Raw genomic sequence first — 21,807 nt, 5'->3', positions numbered from 1 at the left:
TACCAGGGTTTCAAAGAGGGGCAAGGCTACTTGGTGTGTCTCTCAGCCTCCACTGCTGCTGATACCTCACAGTGTGATGCTCGCCTTCCTCTGTAACAGCAAGTCACTATTGACTCTTGCTAGATTTGGGTTGCACTCTGCCCACCACAGCATCATGGCTAACTGCTCCGCGTGGCTTTTCCCCATTAGATGGCTGTAGACGTAAGTACTCCTGTTTAAGTGTCCTCGCTAAAGAGGATCAGGCATTTTCAAAACGCTTATTCAATCTGTCAAGATCAGTTTGAATTGGAATTCCTTCCTGCAGCATGCTTGCAGCCTCTTGCAGCACAATAAGGCTTGCAAATTTAATAAGCACATGTTTCAGTCCATCACCTAGGCTACTATTTCAAATTCTGAGTAGGGATAGACCCAGGTCACTGTGGAGCAGTGCTGAGAAGCTTGTAGGGATGTACGTGGTAACTATTATGTCTTTCAAGATGGCTTCACGCCCACTCCTTACTTGAATTTAGACAACATTTCCCTCGTTTGCTAACAAGAATGGCATTTGAGCTAACGTTGAAAGCCTTTCGCAGCTCGAGATGTTTACTGTATCTTCTCCATTTACAAGGCTACTGCTCTGCAGGAAACCAAACCGTCACAACTCCATGCTGACTTTTACCCTGGACAAGTGCAAAGATAAGCACAAAGGGATCTAAAATTGCTTCTGCTAATCCATTTTGGAAACCAAGGAGGAATTTCACCCAGCTCAGCAGGTTTGAAACAATACAATATACGTAAAATTTTCCATGCTGCTCATACCCTGTGCTAGCTTAAAAATTTATCTTTAATTGCCTGATTGTAGCTAGAAAGATGACTGATGCAACCACACAAGTGCGAAACATTTTGGCTTTGTCAGACACGCTTCTTTGCCATCGTACAGTTCTTCCTGAAAGATTTTCTTTTCTGTGTTTTCAAGTTTTCCTTCCTGAAAATGCCAGAACTGGATGAGAAGGCCATTGCTTGGGGTATTTAGCTTGATCAGATGACGTTGTAGGAGGGCTGTTTCCTCAGATACTTGCATAATACATTGAAAAAAGAGGTCCTTCCCCCTGCCTGCTTTAAGAGCCCTCCCTCCATCACTGTTGTCTTCTAGAAATCAGTATGATTGATTTTGTGCATGGGGACAAGTAGTGCAGAAATACCGATCCCAGATCTGCCAACCCACGTGGCAGTCTGTACCCAACAAGGGCTGTCTGAATCCTCATCAGAAAACTGAGAACCAAAAGTTTCCTTCTAAAAATCTGTTGTATGTAAGTTGCTCTGAAAGTAATACCTCCTATTTAGTTCCATGGAAACTTCAACAGATACAAGGAGCACAGTAACACGATGTGATAGAGCATATTCCATAATGAACCACATTATTCATACAGAAAATCTGCCCATAACTCGTAGGTGGAATTGCTCAAACTACAAAGACAACCCTGCTGACTTCAGTGGGGTTACAGTGGGACAAAGTCTGGCTGAATGCTTCTCCTGCTGCCCATCCCCGAGAGCATGCAGTGGGCCTCCTCTCAGCAACCTCAGCTGTTCCCTTTGTGAGGTTCCCTGGTGGTCCCCTTTGCAGTCACAGAGAGAAAAGCCCAGGGAAGGGCCTGCCCTGTTCTAGGAGCTCAGTTTGGACCAATTTACTTATCCGGAGATGTTGGAGGGAATCTGCCGCCATCTCTTTTTAGGGAGAATTTTATTGAGAAAAATATGAAAATATTTTACATTCTGAAGTGGATCTTCTGCTGAAATGTTTTTCTCCAACCCTAATAAAACCAAATTAGACTGTTCCCCAGCTCAGGAATGAATTTTGTCTGGTTGTGTGTTGTGGATATAATAAACAGTTTACACAAGAGCAAAGGCTGTGTTTAAATATGGCCGAATCCTGTTTGGTTTTCTGTGATTAACCTAAACAATTTATAAATGGATGAAGTAAGTTAATTTAAATTCTTTTTTCCATTTCCTTTGGCTCGGTTAAGATTAGTTCCTTAAAAGCTACCATTCCAGAAATGATTTCAAGACATGTACATTCATGAATGTTAACATTCCTACACTGAAATGAACTTGCCTTCTTCTTTTCCTTATTTAATAAGCCTTATATGTCCTCTCTAGAAGTACTCAGGCCGAACAAGTACTGTTCTTGGTAGGAGATGCTGTTCATGCCTTGAAACACGGGAGCACTTTGCTGTGCCATTCAGAGCATCCCAAGGAAGATTAGCCGAATCCCCCAGGGGATGCTTCTGCAGACTCCTCCTTGCTGACAGTGCTGAAGTGTTGGTGACATCGGAGTGTTGTGGAAGTGCCGCTCCTGGTCGTCACATGGGGGTTAGCTGCGGCAAAAGCACGAGTAAGTCTGTGTGAAGGAGTGCCAGGCTTAATGGCCTGAAAATTAATAGTCCTGGGGTGAGATTTACATCCTGTTCAAAACATTTTAGCTAATTAAAGCTATATCTGCCTTCCTTCTGCCTCCAAGAACACCGTATGGATAATAGACAACGAGCACTTTGATTGAAGAGAATCGCTCCCTGGCTTCAATTTCACCCAAGGAGGAAAACTCACCTTTCAGAGACAGCACTGTCTGCAAGCATCAGCACTTACAGCTTCCACTGGCTGAGTGCCTTTGCCATGGATGGGATGTTTGGGATGCGCTGTGTGAACCTGCATGTTCTCCTTGGGGCAGCACTTTGGGGCAGCACCGCACAGCACTTCCTCTTGGGGCTGGGAGCAGCTGCTCTCTGGGTTTTCTCACCGGATCCTTTCCCTGGGAGCCTTTGGTTTAGTGTTGTTAGAGCAAAGAAAGATGGAACACTGTTTTTGTCACTGCAGGCATTCATACACCCCGTACAAAAGGCTTTGCTCTTTCAAAAATGGTGTCTCACTTTAAATGATTTTCAAGTGATCATCGCAGTGATTCACAGAAGCAGCCCCAGGCAGGCTTTCCATTTTCACAGCGATCGCTGAATCTACAGCTCTGGGAGGCATTCCTCATACATTGCCAGTGCAGGTATTCCCATTTAATATTGATGTATTTATGATCTTATTTCACCGGTTGGTCAGAGCCCAGGCAACCTGGAAGGGTCATTGCAGAAACCCTCTATGTCTTTGCACACATTTGCACAAAAATCAGCATATAAAGACTGGTGTTTGCGTGCTAAATATCTGCAACCACAGACAGACAGACAGACAGATGTTTATCCCAGAAGAGATTTATCCTGTCTACTATCTGAGAAACAGAAAGACACTTTTCACCCCATTCAGGAAACATGAAGTGGTCGTTCTGTGAGAAGAAGCCCAGCGGGCTGACCCCAGGGAGAAGCAAGCTCTTCCTTCTGTGCTGAGTGAGCAGTGTGCATGGCCTCCGTGGCGGTACCTGGTGTGTGATGCCTGTGGTGGGCACACAGCTGAGAGACGGTGGCCTGGGCTTCCTGGTCAGAAAATGAGAAGTGAATTGGCCTCTGTTTCCTCTTCCAGATGAAAACTTCTCTGAAATGGAGAAGAAAGAAGGGGAGTGCTATCAACCCCTCCCAAGATAGCCAAGGGATGGCTGAAGCTGAGCAGAAATATCAGGAGAAGAGAAGGCTGCGGGGAGACCTCATGCAGCCTTCCAGTATCTAAAAGGAGCCTACAAACAGGAGAGGAGTCAACTCTTTACAGGGGTAGATAATGGCAGGACAAGGGGAAATGGTTTTAAGTTGAAGGATGGAAGATTTAGGTTGGATATAAGGGAAGTTCTTTACCAAGAGAGTGGTGAGGTGCTGGAACAAGCTGCCCAGAGAGGTTGTGGATGCCCCATCCCTGGAGGTGCTCAAGGCCAGGTTGGATGGGGCCCTGGGCAGCCTGGTCTAGTATTAGATATGGAGGTTGGTGGCCCTGCCTGCGGTAGGGGGTTGGAGCTTGATGATCCTTGAGGTCCCTTCCAACCCAAGCCATTCTATGATTCTATGACCAGGGACCTTGGCTCTGTGGGTTTCAGTGGCAGCTTGTCTGAACTCAGGCAGTGAGTTCAACCTGCCTTCTCAATCAGGTGACTGCTTTATTCTTTCAAGACTTTAGCTACACAAATGCAACTGTCTGTAGAGATTGGTTTGTCCTCATTAAAACCAAGAAAATACTCCACAGCAGATAATTTATGAGCTGACTTTTGCCTTTGCCACTTCATGAAGTGATTAGATGGTGCTCAGAGCATTCATTATTCAACAGATTTAAATCTACTTCCTGGGCTCGGCCCTCCCAGGAGCCTCTCAATTTGGCAGTGTTTCAACAAACTGCTGACTTTGTCCTCAGCTTCCTGCTCAGGATCAAGGCCTCAGCCACCTGAGGTCACAGCTGGCACCGTGAGCTGATGGGCTCAGGGCAGCCAGCATGGAACACCACAGACTCAGGCCAATGTGGCCTAGTAGGCCTTGGGTGCTCCCAGGAGAACACACGTCTCTGAAAGCACACCAGCGTCCTGCAGTGAGGTGTAGCACTTATACCTACGCTGAGTGCTGGGATGAGACTAGCAGTTTTGGCACCCACCAGAGCCTTCTGACCATGCATACAGCGTGCGTCCACTTGCATGAATTTCTGCCAAGTAATAAAGGCGGTGTGAACGCAGCCAAATGGCATTCAGGAGCAACAGGCAGACGGTCTGGAGCAGGCTTTGTTCCATCTTCTTTGTGGCTGGAGGGAAAAATTGCCATAGGCAGTGTTTTATAACAACCATAATATTAAAAAAAAAAAAAAAAAAAAAAAAAAAAGCAAGAGAAGGAGTTAGGGCTCGGGAAAGAAATTAATCAGTGTTCCTCTGAAAGCAGAGGGAGCCTTTGGGTCCCAGCACAGCTGGTGTGACAAGAGGACAGTGTTGCAGGTGCAGGACACATGGCCCAGTTTGTTTCCAGGAGCATTCAGAATAACGATACCTTAATGTCTCTCTTGTTGTTCTTTCTTTTTTTTTCCCCTCAGGAGCTGGGGCATGATTTTTTTCACTGTTTATGGCTTTTCCATTAACAGCTGGAGACTGCCTAGCGGGAGTGAAATCCCCACTGCACTGGGAGTTGTGCAAACTGTATAACACAGAGCCAGTCTGTGCTGGGATGCTTGGCCATCCCAGTTTAGACCATTGCATGGGTCAGTAGTAACCCCAAGGTCTGCTTTCTGCAGTGCACAGTTTGCTGTGTACCCTGGTACTAAAATGCTGATTGACATGCATAGGGGTTGGAACTGGATGATTTTTAAGGTTCCTTCCAACCCAAACCATTCTGTGACTCTATGATTGATTCTATGACTCTGTGATTGATTCTGCGATTACGCTATTTAAGAGCTGCTCACAGAATAATATTGAATACTCTATTTAGGATAAGAAAGTGGGCAATTGATTTAACCGAAAATGAAAAAGTAATGATATATAGTGTACTTTATTTCACAGATATTGTGTATTTCAAGTCTGAAAGGCCTCTGTTGTTTGCCTGCTATATTTTTTAATACACTTTGTATTTGTTTTTGAAACACTCTTTTGCCTTGTTACGCCAAAAAGACATTGACTTTAATCCAATGTAAACAGGATGTCAGGGCTTGAAGATCTTTGCACAATGCATGGCCAGCGGTGGGGACTGGTGAGGGGTGAGTAGGGCAGAGCCATGGCTGGGGCTGGCCACAGGGACACTGGGCAGGGCACTGCTCGAAATAAATCATGCAATCATTGAGTCGTTTGAATTGGAAGGGACCCTTAAAGGCTATCCAGTCCAACCCCCCTGCAACGAACAGGGACACCTACAGCTACATCAGGTGCTCAGAGCCTCGTACAGTCTGACCTTGAATGTCTCCAGGGACAGGGCATCCACCACATCTCCGGGCAACCTGTGCCAGTGCCTCACCATCCTTATTGTGGAAAACTTCTTCATTATATCTAGTCTAAATCTCTCCTCTTTTAGTTGAAACCACTTCCCCTCATCCTATCACCACAGACCCTGCTGAAGAGCCTGTCCCCTTCTTCCTTACACCCTCCTTTAGATACTGAAAGGCCGCTCTCGTGTCTCCCCAGAGCCGTCTCTTCTCCAGGCTGAACAGCCCCAGCTCTGTCAGCAAAGGCACTTTTTTGGGGGTGGTGAGGGAGGTATCTGGCTGCTCATGTTCATCAGTTTCTCGTGCTCTGTGCACGCCTTGTACAGGAGGGGCAGCTGGCCGAGTGCTCTGAGCGCAGCGCAGAAACCGTGCGGCACAAGCACATTAATCACACCCTTCCCTGTGACACAGATTTAGTGCGCTGTCTTCTGGCTCGCTTTAATATGAGCACCAAAAGGACCGAGGTTTAACAAAGACCTCATCTGTACTGGAACGGCCACTCTGCATCCCTTGGCTGGTGCTTGTCTGGGGAAAAGCAGCAGAGTGGGATACATGCAAAGGCTGCTGGACATCCGGGCATCTGGTGAAAAGGGATGAGAACAAATCCTTTTAGGATAGAGATCATTTTAGCAAGAGCCCCCACTTTATTCTGGATGTTCCAGAGATGAAAGACAAATCTGAGTTGGTGTTATTTTATTTGCTGCAATAAACATTTGATTTATACAAAACAACAAGAACAAAAAGCCCCCCAAACACTGTTTACAAAGCAAGTTAAGTGCTTGAAACATTTGATAAAGAAGAGTATATATTGTTCACATTCCTATTTCATACATGATGTACAGGTGAAGTATTCCTTAAAAGAATTAAAAAAAAATTCCTTTACATGTAGTAGTAAAAAAAAAAAAAAAAAAAGAACCACCAAAAAAAGGAAATAAATGTCAGTATTGTCAGTAACCTCTGGATGCCATTCCCTGACCTTCAGTGTGGGCGGAGGGGGCCCCAGCCCCCCCTTCCCGCTGCGCAGCCCGCAGCAGTGCCTCGCTAGATGGCAGTGGCCCCGCGGCTGCATCGCTTTCCTTGCTTCTTCTTTTTTTTTTTTTTTTTTTTTCTGAAAATACAAATCCCTCTCCCCTAAAATTTGACACAGCGTCCTCTGAATCCCGCCGGAGCTGCTGAGGTTTTGCTCTTCTCTGTTTAAATGTTTCTGAGTAGTTTAGTTAAAATGAAATGAAAGCAGATACAAAGCCATTTGAAATAAAGTATTTCTCACTGCAAGTTAGACTGAGCTCCTATTTAAATGAGCGTGATTCCTACTGATTTACTTGGCAATGTCTTCTAGAGTAATATCAGTGTTTATCCGTCAGAGGTGTTGAGTGAATTGCATTGGATACAGTCCTGCATGGGATTGCTCTGTGCTGAACTCCTGGTTTCCAAGGCCCACTTACATGTCAAGGGAAGAAAAAAGTGAAATATCACTGCACAACTCCCGAAGACAAAATTGTTAGCATTATTAAACGCACTGCTGTCATTTATGTAAGTCCAGTATGATGTCAGCTGTCCTCCTAAACATTCTGGAGACCTGAAGCCCCACTACACTGCAGAGAGGAGGGCAGGATATACCGTGAACCTGATGTTATGGAGCCTTCCCTCACCTCTAAGGTCCTTGTGCAAAAGCAAAGGCACTGGGTGTTGTCTCTTACTTTTCTCTAGAAAGCGTGGAACAGAGTCAGGCTGCAGTATGTCAAGCAATTATATATGCTGTACCAGGAAAAAGTTATTCGTTCTCACAGCAACGCAATCGAGGTAAAAGGAAAGGGGCAAAAAAAGTACTGTCTGCGTTCAGAATGCAGAGCAAATACAAAACATCTGCTTGGATTACTGCTGGACGTGTCTTGTTGTTTGTGGTTTGGGGGTGGGGAAGGGAGGAGGGGAAAATCTCATCCCGCTGCTATTTTGCAACCTGCTCGCGAGCAGCGTGAATTCAAAGCAATAAACACGTAACGCTAACGACCTCTGCATGGAAACACAGGTGGGAGGGACCGAACCTCCTCATGCTCCCACTGTGGGAGGCTGTGAGGACCCTGGGGTTAAGGCAAGAGGGCAAAGACATCCCCGAATCTTCTGAAGCATGCTGCAGGCAGGACCACGTAGTTACAACTGCAAAGCCCGATCTGCCTCCTTGCTGAGAGACTGCTGCTGCAGCTGTCATCTCCTGGGCCACAGCTGGGTGCGTGCAGCACGTGCTTCAATGCCATCTTCTTATTGCTCATTATTCCTATCTTTTTGGCAGAGTGCTTAGTGCACAATTGCTAGTGTCCTGATACGCCAGTCTCCCCAGGCGCTTTCCCAGTGGGGAGGGATCTCTAATGCGCAGGTCATTTCCCGTGAGCGTTTTTTAAACTCTTTTCTTCAGAGCACAGCTGTTTATAGATATATAGATAGATATATACATACACAGACATTTTTAATATATATGTATATATATATATATAAAAATAGCGATTTCATAGTTATATACAGGCATTATTAAAGTGCATAATGTTATTGGCTATTCTCAAATCTCGTTTCCTGAGGAAGCGCTAACAGACTTAGCTCCTCCTATGACATGACGCCGGCTGGCAATGCTGGGGTACGACACCTACTCCCTGGCTTTTAACTCCCACGCATCCATCTCCCTGCCCAGAGCCACAGCTCAAAGGGAGTAGTGACAGCCTCAGTCCTCCAGGAAGCAAGTCAAGGCACCGATCCAGACTTCTTCCCCTGCCAAGGTAACGTGCTTAGGTGACCTCCCTCCATTTCGGAGCTCCTGGGTGCGTGCTACTTGGCGGTGGTTACGGAACCGTCCTCGGGGATCTTCTCCTCTGAACAGCTTCTCCCTGAGAGCTTGTCGTGGTGCTTGAGCTCGCTGAAGCGCTCCGCCACGCACTGCGCTGTGAGCCGGGCCTCGGGGTCGTGGTCCCAGCACTCGATAAGGGTCTCGCACACCATCTGGATGCCCTGTGGAGAGCACAGAGAGAGCACTGTGGTGGGACAGCCACTGAGCCACCGCTACTGTGTGCCTGTCAGAGCTGGCTTTGGTGTACTCCGAAGTCTAGAGGACTGTTTGTGTGCTTCTGCTGACAGAACTGGTCCTAGAGGTGCTCAGTGGGCTCTGCTGTCACTGAAATGGGGATATGGTATTCTTTTTTCTTCTGAAGAAACCCTACTACCTTACTTTCAGTGGCTCCAATGACTGGTACTGTCATTTCTAGACACAGAATCATAGAACCCTTAGAGTTGGAAGGGAACTTTAAAGGCCACCTAGTCCAACTCGCCTGCCATGAACAGGGACACCACATCTAGATCAGGCTGCTCAGGGCCTGATCCAGCCTCGCCTTGAAAGTCTCCACGGATGGGGCATCAACCACATCACTGGGCATCCTGTGCCAGTGCCTCACCACCTTCACTGTAAAAAGACTTTTTGGTTCGGACCAGCAGAATCAAGCAGTTTTTGGTTTAATAAATACGATCAGAATACCTGGATAACAACTTCCCGCTCAACCCATCCCTTTGCATGGCTGAATTCTATTTGTGTTCCGTTTTGTTTTTTTTTTTGAAAAGAATTCTGATTGCCAGCAATATCAGGCCTGACACCAGCCTTTATGAATTCTCCACGGACGAACTAAAACTATGTGCAAATATGGGCCGCAGTCCCACAAACACTTAAACACATGTCACTCACAGATGTAACTATTTAACCTTCATTTCAATGCTGATGCACATGTTTACAGGAGCAAAAAACAGTTGCATCTTTGTAATGCATTTTGTAAACATGAGGTATTTGCCAGGAAATTGTGTGCTTTGCTTTATGACACTAAAAGCCCATTAAGCAGGATTTATCTTAAACTTCTTATTTAAAAAAATAACATTTCACAACACTACATTAATTGCATAATTTACCTAATTGTGATGTTGACTGATGTCAATGTTAATAGCAGAACGTTACTGTCTGTATACAAATAACATTAGTTTTCTGATGGCATTGAAATTACAAGCAGTAAATGAAATTAAATATTAAACATTAACTTGAAATCAATAGTGCAACAAATCTCATTAAGGGGGAAAAAATGTAATATGTAAATCCATTCCAGAATTTTATCACGATGAATAATGAGTTCATTACGGAAACACGACTGCAGAGGAAGGAAATGAATATGGAAGAGCTATTACAGTAAGAGCAACTTCTGTGGAGTTCAAAGCAGATCCTCAGCTGCTGCAAACTGTCACAGCCCTGCTGAAGCCCATGCGTCACTGAATTTTAGATAGCACAATGTGAAACGCTGAAGGGATTCAGACAAAGGGAATTAAATCCACCTTCACTAAATGTCCTGGGAGGGTGTTATCAGGCATTTGCTTCCTGCCTTAGACTCTTAAGCGAGCCCTGCTGGAGCCAGCTGTGCCCGCTCCAGTTACACACAAACACAGGCAGCACATCCCAGCTGGCAGGACATCCTGTGCTGGGCAATGTGGGTAGCTCCCAGCACCACTGGGACCCCGCGCCTAACACATACAAGGTGCTCCTGGTGCTCCCTCACCAAGGCATGACCAGCTGTGCTGCCGCTCCCACTGCCATGCCGCATCGTGCCCGCAGGAGTAGCTCTGTCCTGAGTGCAGACAAATCTCTGGGCCACTTAACATTACTTACCTCTGGCCTGCTCTAAGCGTTGATGACTTCTGCTTCACCAGAGCCTTTACCACCTTCTACTATGTATATGTCATCTGACTCTTCCCAAATGCAGAACAGAAATATTTGCTGACAACATCTGCCTTTGCATTAGTATAAGCAGCACAGGCAGTGATAGATTGGTACTAAGTGAGATTTCCTTTTGCTCTTGAGAAAACTTACTGTTCTCAAGTCTACTGACCACAGATCTTCCTGCTCTTCTTCTATTTCCCTAATCAGTTCTCTATACTACTTTATTTTTTTTATGAGTTAAGCCCATGACTTTGGAATAGTCTCAGAAATGTTCTCACATTGTTCCTAATTTTAAGCATTTTCTTCAACTTTTTTTTTCCTCCCCAGTGATCTGGCTCAGGATTCTTTTCTGCTTTGTTAATTGGGCTCTTCTAAAGTTCCACATGTACACTACTGGTTTGGACTTCCGTTTGCCCTTGTGGAAAACAAACAGCTGCAGTCAGCTCATGACGACTTTTACCAGTTCACTCACAATTAAAAAAAAAAGCAATCTTTTCTATTCTATACAGATGAGCATGGATATGACCTCTCCTTCCCAGCTCAACAGATCAGTTAGAAGATGGCTGTAGCAATAGATCCTACAAATGTCAAAGGCCTTTCAGTATTGGTAAAATCAGATACCCAGGTGTCCCTCAAAACGCAGCTCTTCTCCCCAGTGAGAGCATCCCTCCTTAATAACTCTGCTCATTGCAGATGACAGGTCCAGGAATGGCGTGCACTCTGCCGCAGTCATCAGGCAGCAGATGTGTTGCTGCTGGTTGGAGGAATGATTGATTAGAGCCACTCACATGGCCTTTCCTAAGTAAGTGTTAGACTACGATTTTAACATTTCAACTGGAATGAAAAGAGAGGAGTATTACACTGCTCCTGATGGAAATACCAGCTGATCTTGGTTGCCTAGGCTTTTATAAATGTTCATCATGCATTCCTTTTGTCTGTAAAGACCACTCAACATACTTCATTGATAAGTGGAATAACCAAGCCTCACTTCTCTGATATGGTTCTCATTTTATCTATTTTGATAAAACTGCTCAGAGCGAAAGTTTTAGAAATGCATGCCTTTGGCTCTTTTCCATTCAGCATCAGCTACTGAGAAATTGGGCTGTGACTATCACCTAGGAAGTGCTACCATGATGTGTAAGAACAGGGAAAGCTGACAGAGTGCTTCCCAACATGTCAATGACTGCCACTACACAGCCCTGAATAAAAACAAACTGACTTGCTGACGACTCATTTCCTATTTTCTTAAACCTGTCAACAGCTGGCATGCCACTATTACTTTTCTCCATGATAAAGTGCTGAGATTTGTTTTCTCTGCTGATGGGACCTGTGTGTGAAGCTGCTCTCTTTGACCTTTCGGAGCCTGCACGCAGTGTACTTTAAGGCCCTAATTATTCTGTGGCTGTCTGGATGACTGTGGAGTCTCAGGTTTCTATTTTTTGTTTTAATTTGGTCACTTCCAAATTACACTGGTGGGCAGCAGAAATTCCAGGGATTTGGGAGCAGGCATGGCACAGAGCACTGTGGTGTCTGAACTATGGGCAGCACTGGTGTCATCATGTGACATAGCTCTAATTGGTACAAAAAAAGAGACCCCTCCCGCTTAGCATGACAGAGAGTTAAGGCTCAGGCTTTGGGAAGTAGCTAAATGGGCTATGTAGTGCTCTTACCTGATGGTTAAGCCAGGAGCTGGGGATCTCGGGTCGCCCTCTGTCTCTTAGGACATTGTCCTTCATGCTTTCCACGCAGGGATGTTCTCGCACTTTAGAGCCGAATGGGGGCTCATATTCTTTCACTTCTGCCAAGAGAAGAAGCAAACACAAGGGTATTCAGCTGGGCTGCATGCGTGCCAAGTGTGAAGGGAGCTGGCTGTTCTCCGGAGGAGTAGGAGCCACTGATTAGCTGCACAGTGCCACTGTTCTGCCTGACCAGCTCCAAACAAAGCAAAGCCAGTTGGCATTTTCAAATATGTTTCAAATGTGTTTCTCCCACACATCCCCCCCTCCCTTTTTCTTTCCTAGCCAGCTAGATAATTTCCATTTAAACTCTTTAGTACATAATCATATTAGCAACAGTCAGAGCATCAGAGTAACATTTGTGAGCCTCGCAGCCTCCACTGAGGCAAAACACATAAGGATTTCAAGGTGAGTTTTGCTCGAGCCAAGCTTGAAAGAAATGGTTATGCTGGTACCCCTTAGGTTCCCTGGAGTCCCCACACACTTACCAGGTGAAATATAAACTGAAATCTAGGTCATAGATATTAATGTGCCAGACTGTTAGGAAGAAACAGTTGCTTGAAAAAGACAAAGGTACAACAAGGAACAGTGCTGGAAGCTACCATACTACCCTTGCTCATTACTGAGCCATTAGTAGTCTGCTCTTATTTTAGACCTCTTTCCTAAAATAGGTCAGTTTCAACCTATGATGAAGGAGACAAAGTTTCCTGTAGGGGCTGCTGCCATTCTAGTTTTTTTCTGTATATGTTGCATATTTTCTTTGCTTTTCTTTGGGGAGAGAAAGGAAGAGGCAGACATATGGGATCTTTGGAGAAAACTCAAGAAATCTCCAAGAGCGGAAATATTATAGTAGATGCTGACACAATGTAGAAAATGCTGTGGTTTCTTTGGGAACAGATGGAGAATTTACTTACAGGCCTAATGACTTGCTAGTATTAGATAAAGATTTATGAAGTTGGCCTGTTCTGCTGCCTTTTATTTATTTCTAGGAATTAATTGAGGGCAAGAAAAACTGACGTGTAATCTACTAGGCAGGTTGAAGAATGTGAGTGTCTAGAAGATGTGTGAAGAGAGATGAACGAGATGGGAGACACAGTACTATTGTATAATGTTGCAACCAAAGTTCAAATACAGTGCCCAGTACTGTTCACTTCTCTCAAGGGAGATTTTATAGCAAATAGAACCTCTGAGAAGGGTGATAACAATGATTAAAGGCCCGGAAAGAAATACCCTGTTAAGGGAAGAACTGGTAACATTTGGCTTTGCTTACTTTGGTACATGGTACAATATTGACATAATTAATGATTAAGATAACATAGATCAGGTCATTCTGATTGTCTTGTCGCACAATGAAAACAAAACTAAAAGGTGGACTTTTCTCCAGAATTTCAGAGACAGGCTGTAGATTTCATTGCTAGGTGATGGCCACAAGGTGAAGACTATACCAGGCTACAGAAAAAAGAGAGATTACTAAAAGAATAGCCCAAGTCACAATAACAAACATTTTGGAAGGGATATTAAACTCCATGCATTAAAGTGTCCAGAGTTTAGCAACTCAACTGCAAACACCTGTGCACGCAGCATGGCAGATTACCCCACAGATGTCTCCCTCTTTTTCTCCTGAACCATTTGGTGCTGGTCACTCTCCACACAAATTTGTGCTGACTGACTATAGTTCTGAAACACAAGTCCTATCTTCTTGTAGGTAAATTACTTTCTTTAAGGTGCAAGGGCCAAAGTCTACTTTGCTTACTTCATATCAGTTTCACCCTCATTAATCTCAGTTAGAGATAACTCAGCCAAAGTAAATTTACAAGACTTTAACTCTAGAAGTTAAATGGGAAGTTGTCATCTTGCTGGTCAGACCTGGAGTGAACTGGAGTTATCACACAGTGAAAGCACAATGATTATAAAGCTGATACCTTTGCTTTCAAAGCTAACCAAGATGGTAGAGATGGCTGAGAAAAACTAAATAGCATGATCTGTCTGGACACTTCCTACACATCTCCATCAGGCATGATTTGCTTGTGATAGTGGTCCTGGACACCCACCATGGGCTCAGAGATCTCCTTGCAATGTGCAGCGCTAGCATAGAAGATGATCCCAGCCTCTAGGAGCTGCTGGGACCAAAAAATCACAGGCTGCAGAAGAGCATAGGTGAGACAACAGTCATGGGAGACATGCAGAGCAGTGGCACCTGTGTGGTATGACACTAACAGATGTTTTGAATGTTCCCAGCACAATGCAAGTTACTTTTAATACGAACAGGCCATCTTGAGAACATACACATTTTTTTTCAATGACTCCCTGCAAGCCAGGCTCTAGTTTTGCCCTCCTGTGTTCGCCTCAAAGGAATCTGAGTGACAAATCAAGGGAAGCTGGTGCAGTGCTGCCTGTTCCCTCTCACTGAACTTAATCTGAAGGCCACTGATGTTTCCGAGACTGTTCACTTCATAGAATCATAGAATCACAGAATCACAAAATCATAGACTCATAGAATGGTTTACGTTGGAAGGGTCCTTTAAGATCATCTAGTTCCACCCCCCCCTACTTCAAGCAGGTACACCTCCCTCTAGACCACGTTGCTCAAAGCTCCATCCAACCTGGCCTTGAACACCACCAGGGACGGGCTTCCACAACCTCTCTGGGCAACCTGTTCCTCACAGTAAAGAATTTCTTCCTAATATCTAGTCTAAATGTACCCTCTTCCAGTTTAAAGCTATTTCCCCTCTCCGGGTCACTAACTGCCTTTATAAAAAGTGCCTCCCCAGCTTTCCTGTAGACCCCCTTCAGGTGCTGGATGGCCGCTATAAGGTCCCCTCAGAGCCTTCTCTTCTCCAGGCTGAAGAGCCCCAGCTCTCTCAGCCTGTCCTTGTAGGGGAAGTGCTCCAGCCCTCCGATCATCTCTGTGGCCCTCCTCTGGACCTGCTCCAACAGCTCCATGTCCTTCTCGTGTTGGGGGCCCCAGAACAGGATGCAGTACTGCAGCTGGGGTCTCACGAGAGCAGAGTAGAGGGGCAGGATCACCTCCCTCGACCTGCTGGTCACACTTGTCTTGATGCAACCCAAGATACAGTTGGCCTTCTGGGCTGCAAGCACGCATTCCTGGCTTGTGTTGAGTCTTTCATCAACCAACACCCCCAAATCCTTCTCCTCAGGGCTGCTCTCAAGCCATTCTATGCCCAATCTGTACTCGTGCTTGGGACCGCCTCTACTTGGTGGAAAGGAAAGCCTTCCTGGGGAACTGATAGGTTTTGAACACATTTCTCCTGTTCAAAAAATTCCTTCTATGCTGCATGTTTTTTTTCAGATTTGCATTTTTGTTAAGAAGGAGAAATTGAGGCCAGATGCTAATTCTCTGTAATGACTTTATAGTAACACCGTTGTGTTTTTCCTCAGTTTGAAAAGCATACAGCATCTTCCTGCTATTTATTATCTTGCTTCTCTCTCCTTCAAAAAGAAAAGCCCACTGAATCCTCCTGCAGTAAATCATCCATATGCTGTGGAATCTCAGGTGTCAGACACATTTTGGAGTAATAGCTGGGGTTATTCATGGATCATGTTGATGTGCTACAGCAGATGTAATAGATGTCAATTTGAGGCAGGTTAAGATGCTTGTTGCTAGATACTCGTGCACAGCTATATACAGATGCTGAATCTATTTTTCATGACTTAAATGTTTCTTCTGATTGTTTTCTGACCAGTCAGACACTAAAAATGACAACTGACTGAAGTACCATAAATATCTCAGGTACTCTGAACCACAGCACTTTTAGCATTCAATAATGGAAGAGTTTCTTCAACTTTAACCTCCAGCATTTAATCTTTATGGTTGTGAGCCACCTTGCACTAATAATCACTGCACCTCTGCTTCCCTTTGACACTGGTGTGACCATAACTTTCAGAAAGGCTGGGACTGGATTTTTAGCCCCGAAGCCATTACTGAAAATCTGTCTGTGCCTGATGAATGCTTTAGAACATTTGGCAGTGGACTCCTCATGAAAAATATGCCCCTCGCATGTGATCTAATACTCCAAGCTGTTTGTAGTGAGATTTTCTTCCTTTAAGTCAGAACCTGCACATCTGCAAACCCTGTCAGCACTCCCCCATGTGATATGTCTTGCTCCGTTTTTTGTGGCACAACTCCTCATGCTGGAAGATGAAGGCTTATCTGAAGAATTAAAGCAAGAGTGAGGTGATAGAAGGCTAGTGAAAATCATCTGTGGAGCACAGTCCATAGCAGTGATCTTACGTTTTGGAACTTCTGATCCTTTTGAAACACCCCTTAATTTAGAGTATAGGAGGGATGAGCCAGAGAGGGGATAAATCAGTTGATGACGCAGTTACTGTGATAGCTCACATATACACACACGCGCGCATCTGCATGTGCGTGCAGACTGTGTCTTTCCTCATGCTAGAAGAATCTGGGTGGTGGGTCTGCATAGCTGTTGCACAAAGGGACTATGCAGAGGCTCAAAAGCCATTTCAAGTTCAAGTTTAAGGAGTTGTCAGACACTTACTTCACAATATCCCTAGGTTTCCCAGATCCACTTCTTCAAAATATGAACACTAGCTGGAAAGTGTGAGGATGCCCTGGTATGAGTGAACTCACTGTGCCGTTTTCCTTGCACAGGCATGTTTTAAGTGACTTCACATCTGATGATCAAAGACACAGTCACCTTTCCAAAGGGTTAGGAGTGCACAAGCTCTGTCATCAGAGTATGATTACAGGCTGCTTAGTCATTGTGTGCTGGATCCTGAGGTGGGAAAGAAGAGGAGTACAGCATAAGAGTGCCCCGCAGGGTGATCTTACCTACTGCTATCTTGGCTTGCTGAAGGACAACACTTAGTACATTACATGTAGTACTGTGGTGACACATGGACATTTCTGGGATGCGAACTACTGTTCCACAACAGTGGTGACGCTGCCCTGTGTGGGTGTACCAGATGTGGGATGCATGCCACCACATGCCACTGCTGTGCAGACATGCCCCACTTGGGCTCCTCTACACAAAGGAGAGGCTTAAACCAGGCCCCTGCTGCAGAGGCCTCAGGCCTAGTGCACAGGCACAGACCTAACACACAGGCACAGCCCCACTGCACAGGCTATCAAAATGTTCCCTGTTGCCAGAAACTGTCACCTCTGTGCACTCAACGTGATGAATGCCGAGCATTCCCTGAAGCACAAGATGCACACATGCTTAGCTGCCAAACTGCGCCTCTTGGCTGACTCTTTCCAAGCAAGCGTAAGATTAACCAGTTCTTTTATTCACATTAAACAGAGCTCTGGTAAAACAAGGCTGCTATTTCAGACACAGCTCTGCTCCTGTACCAAAGCCAGCCAACCCTCCAGGCACAGCAATACGGTACGAGCAACGTCGCCATTTTCTGAGGGATTTCTCTCCTCCTTCCTCACCAGCCCTGTGCATCCTGAGGCTCCGTTCCTTTCCTTTTCCCTTGCTGCCCCCAGCAGTCCCCTGCCTGCAGCAGCTCCAATACAAAGCAGATGGTTTCCTTTTCTTTCTAGGAGGCTGTCGGAGAAATTACACTTGCCTCAGTCACCAAAGCTGTGTCGCTTTGAAAGCAAGCGGTTGAGATGAAAATTGTATTTCTCGCAACGTGCAGCATCTGGTGCACAGCTGTTGTGCTGAATGAAATACCAAGTTAACGGCAGTGTGGAGCAGCTGAAGTTCTCCCCAAAGTAGTATTGCTGAGTTTCTAAATATGCCTCTTAAATTATACTCTGGTGAAAAACCAGTCAAACTCGATATTTGCCTCTGTCTCCCTCTCCCTTGTGCCCCATTTCTGCTTCTCCATATTTAGCACAGCAAAGTAACAATGAACAGCGTGGCCTTTCTCGAAAGCTGATCCCCACCTGCATATTTACTATGGCAGCTTCACAGTACGGATTACGCTGCTGGGTATTTTTGTTTAAATGTCTGCTGACTGAAAAGGCCTGGCATTCTGCAGAGACTGTGCTCGACAAAGCTGCTGCAGTGAAAGGACTTGCCTTCATCACCTCCCACACTTACCGAACACCTACACACCGACAGACAAATCCTGAGAGCACCCTTTGTAAAAGAAATAACTCACCCTACCTTTAGCACGGCAGTTACACCCCTCCCCCCTTTCTATGCTTCCCTCCCTCAGCATTGGGTTGCTCTCTGAACTTCCCCACTCCTTCTCTAGTGTGACGGAGCCCACACTGCAGACAGGCCTGCAATGGGGAGACAGCACCTACGTCTTTTAGGCTCCTTTGGAAAGACTGCAATTAGGTCAGCCTGCCCTGGCTTACATGCAACATCATTTCTCTCAGCACCTACCAGGTCAGGAAATCAAGGGGTTTGCGTGAGTGGAGGCAGCTCCTCAGAGAGGTGCAAGGAGGGAAGGGAGTCTCACCAGTGACAGATGGGAAGAGAAAGCAGAGAGGGAGCTGCAGTCATGAATCACTGTAAGGGCACTGCACCAGCTGGTTGCAAAGAGTCAGACTGCACGACCCAAGGGAAGATCTAAGAAGGAGTTGAGAGAAACTTCTGTAATGCTGCTGTAGCTCAGTACCACTGACAAGATAAGGGAGCTGCATTCTAGGAGTTATATTTAGCTGCTCTGGTTAAAGACACTAAGCCCAGCTCCTGTCCACTACAGATCTGCCCAAATACTCCCGTGGTTTTGCTGGGGAGTTCAACTACCTGGAAAGATGATTGAAGTATGGAAACAAAATTCAAGAAATGTGTTTCTGAAGATGAGGATGACTGAGGGGTGGAATGAATAGGAAAAATCGGGAGGCAGGGGGTAAGCTCCAGCTTGAAAGCAAAGGGGATGCTGGGCCAGAGAAACATCTCCTTTTCCTAAAATGACTTCAGCTCTTCCTCTCAAGGTTATTAGGGGTCAGTCTCCTCTAGCTAAACACACTGGTGATTTCCCTTCCTTATGAAACTCTCTTTATATCCTCTTTTAGGCAGTTGCCTTCTGAGAACAGCAGCAATAAGGTTTGCTTTTGCCACAAACTCCATTTCACTGTACTCAGCAAATATGAACAGCAACAGACTCAGGCACCAGCAAAGATAAAAGACTCCACACTGAACAGCTCACATTTATATTAATAAGGTGAGTTCCTAAATGCAAGGAACAGAGAGAGCTCAAGAGACAGGGCAGAGATCCTTTTTCTCAGGTTTTATATCTCCTCAGCTGCACTTACAAAGTGCTAATGAAAGGCTGAGGTTTTGCCAACGCATTTAGAAACATACATGACCGCAACTGTTAAATGTGGATAGGTTTGCCTTGGAATATGCTAGACTTCAAAAACTTTCAGTTTTTGGAGCACCACATGTTTTTTCCCTGAAACGTTTGACTAGAAAAAAATGTTTCATGCATTTATGCTAGCACTAGCTGTTTGCACACCCTGCTTTCCTGGCAGGGTGCAAACAGGGGCAAAGCTGTTTGCCCACAGTGCAGCCCACCCACAAAGACCAAATGCTGGTCAGACAGAGCAAAAGACTAAGATGTAGGCATTTCTCCCTCCTGCACACAAATATTGTGATGCCACACTGCTACTGTGCAGAGTGGCCTCAGACCTCCGCAGATAGACAGCCTTGTGGTATCTCATGGATGTTAGCAGGGAAACAAGGAGCAGCTATATTCTTCTTCCAATAGGACATTGGTTTCCCTCCTGTACACTACGTTCCCTGTACTGTAGTACTCTACTGACTGTCCTGTCTCTGTTGCAGCCCCTGAAGACTCAACTGTGCCTCGTCCAATGAAAAGGGAACCTATGTGGTTTTGTGAGAGGGGTAACAAATCAAAATATAGTCACATACTACCATAATATCCACGTTAGTGTTTTATGCAACAGCCCTGCTTCTTAGACTGCCTGTGCGAGTCCTGGAGTTTTGCTGGAATGATTGCTAGACAATAAAAGCAGACTGAAAAATTGTATATGTAACTTAGTCTCATTCTAGTCCCTGAAGTAAGGTGAAAATCTTCAAATATGGCAATACATAATGCAGAATCTCAACAACAACTTTTCTGATTTCTAACACATACTAGAGCAGCATACTGGGAATTTTGGGTCAGCTTTAGGAAAGTAGAAATGGAGATTTTGTTTCATTGAACAAAGTCTGAATATGGACAAGCACACTAGCTCTTCTTGGAGCTATTTTGATATTCAGTTCCACTTATTTTTGTTGCTGCACTTTATACAATGAAGACCCCTTGGTTTCTCATGTGGATGATCTCTTGCAACATCCCAGAAAATGACAAGTGGCAGTTACGGATTTCAAGAAAGCAGAAAGGTTTTTGTATGCCTACAATGGCTCTTACTGAAATGATAATTAGCAAATGTGACACTTAACTGGCCCTCATTCAGTTTCAGAGTTAACATTCCATGAAGGCAAATAGGGGACAGTTATCACTTCTCCGTTTTAATATTCCATGAATCATTTAGGTTGAAAAAGACCTCTAAGATCATCAGGTCCAAGTGTTTCAAATCTTCTTATGTTAACAAGTATTTTGGGAGGACAGGCAGACTGAGTCAATCCATGGCTACTAAAGATGCTGTAGTTTAAAGAAAAATAGGCATTAAAAACCTTTAGAAGTGGCTTAACTAACAGCGATTTTATCTTTACAGCAACGGGGGAGCAATTTCCTCATCACCCATACCCACAGATAACCACAAGAGCATGTCTATCCAAACATACTTTTAGAGATAAGGAAACTGATGGTGCTTACCTCCAACACCATTACAGCGAGATGTCATTTCCCAGAGGACCAAAGCCATGGAGTACACATCTGTTTGTTTAAAGGACTCCATGTTCTCTAGGTTCATCCTGGACTCCAGGACCTCAGGGGCCATGTACCTAGCTGTGCCAACCTGCAGGAGAGGAAACAGGGGAGAGCTCATGAGCTGCAAATGTAATTCATGTTTTGGATTCTGCTGTGATTTGACTTCAGCTTTCATAGAAATGGTGCCATTTGACACGTATCCAAAAATGCAAGCCATACTTGGCACAGGTCATGCTTTCTACTGCCAAAAGAATCTGGCATTGTCTTGACTACCAACTTTACTTGCACCTCCCTTGGTAAAGAAAAAATGTTAAATGCAAAGAAACAAAAAAAACAAGAACAGCGGCCCTTTGTAGTTCCTTAAGCAAATGTTTTTAACACTGACAAGCTTTCTCACTCTCTGGCTGCTCACTGAGATAAACTCTTGTCCTCTGGGCCTGGAGCAATTGCCACTGACCAAGTGTTTTTCAGATGAGCAAGAAACACATTGTATTCCTTTGCACTGCATATTATAGAGAGAACAGTTGCTTTTCATAGTGGTCTTAAAATGAAAGTAGTAAATGCAGGCTTGGCACAAGAAAGCTGGTGAAGAAGTACTGAATGCACAAGCACACATTTTAAGTGAAACCAAAAACTGGCCCTTTTCATTTGAAAAGCCATTTCCATAAAGTTTATGCATATTCAGCAATTTTCAGTGATGATTTTAGC

General features: G+C 45.0%; 1 protein-coding gene across 1 annotated transcript in view; it reads right to left on the bottom strand.

The window, feature by feature from the left end:
* Nucleotides 6,526-21,807, bottom strand: part of TGFBR2 (transforming growth factor beta receptor 2) — a 63,872-nt gene continuing 48,590 nt past the window's right edge. Inside the window, exons 4-6 of the mRNA XM_021386359.1 lie at nucleotides 21,046-21,187; nucleotides 12,253-12,380; nucleotides 6,526-8,844 (exon numbers count right to left, since the gene is read on the bottom strand). Of these exons, the coding sequence (XP_021242034.1) occupies nucleotides 8,665-8,844; nucleotides 12,253-12,380; nucleotides 21,046-21,187 (450 nt within the window). The 3' untranslated portion in view covers nucleotides 6,526-8,664. The remainder of the gene's footprint in view (nucleotides 8,845-12,252; nucleotides 12,381-21,045; nucleotides 21,188-21,807) is intronic.

The sequence above is a fragment of the Numida meleagris genome, chromosome 2 (assembly GCF_002078875.1).
Source record: "Numida meleagris isolate 19003 breed g44 Domestic line chromosome 2, NumMel1.0, whole genome shotgun sequence".
Lineage (NCBI taxonomy): Eukaryota > Metazoa > Chordata > Aves > Galliformes > Numididae > Numida > Numida meleagris.
Note: the sequence above shows the minus strand (reverse complement) of the source record. Positions and strands in the feature narration are given on the sequence as shown.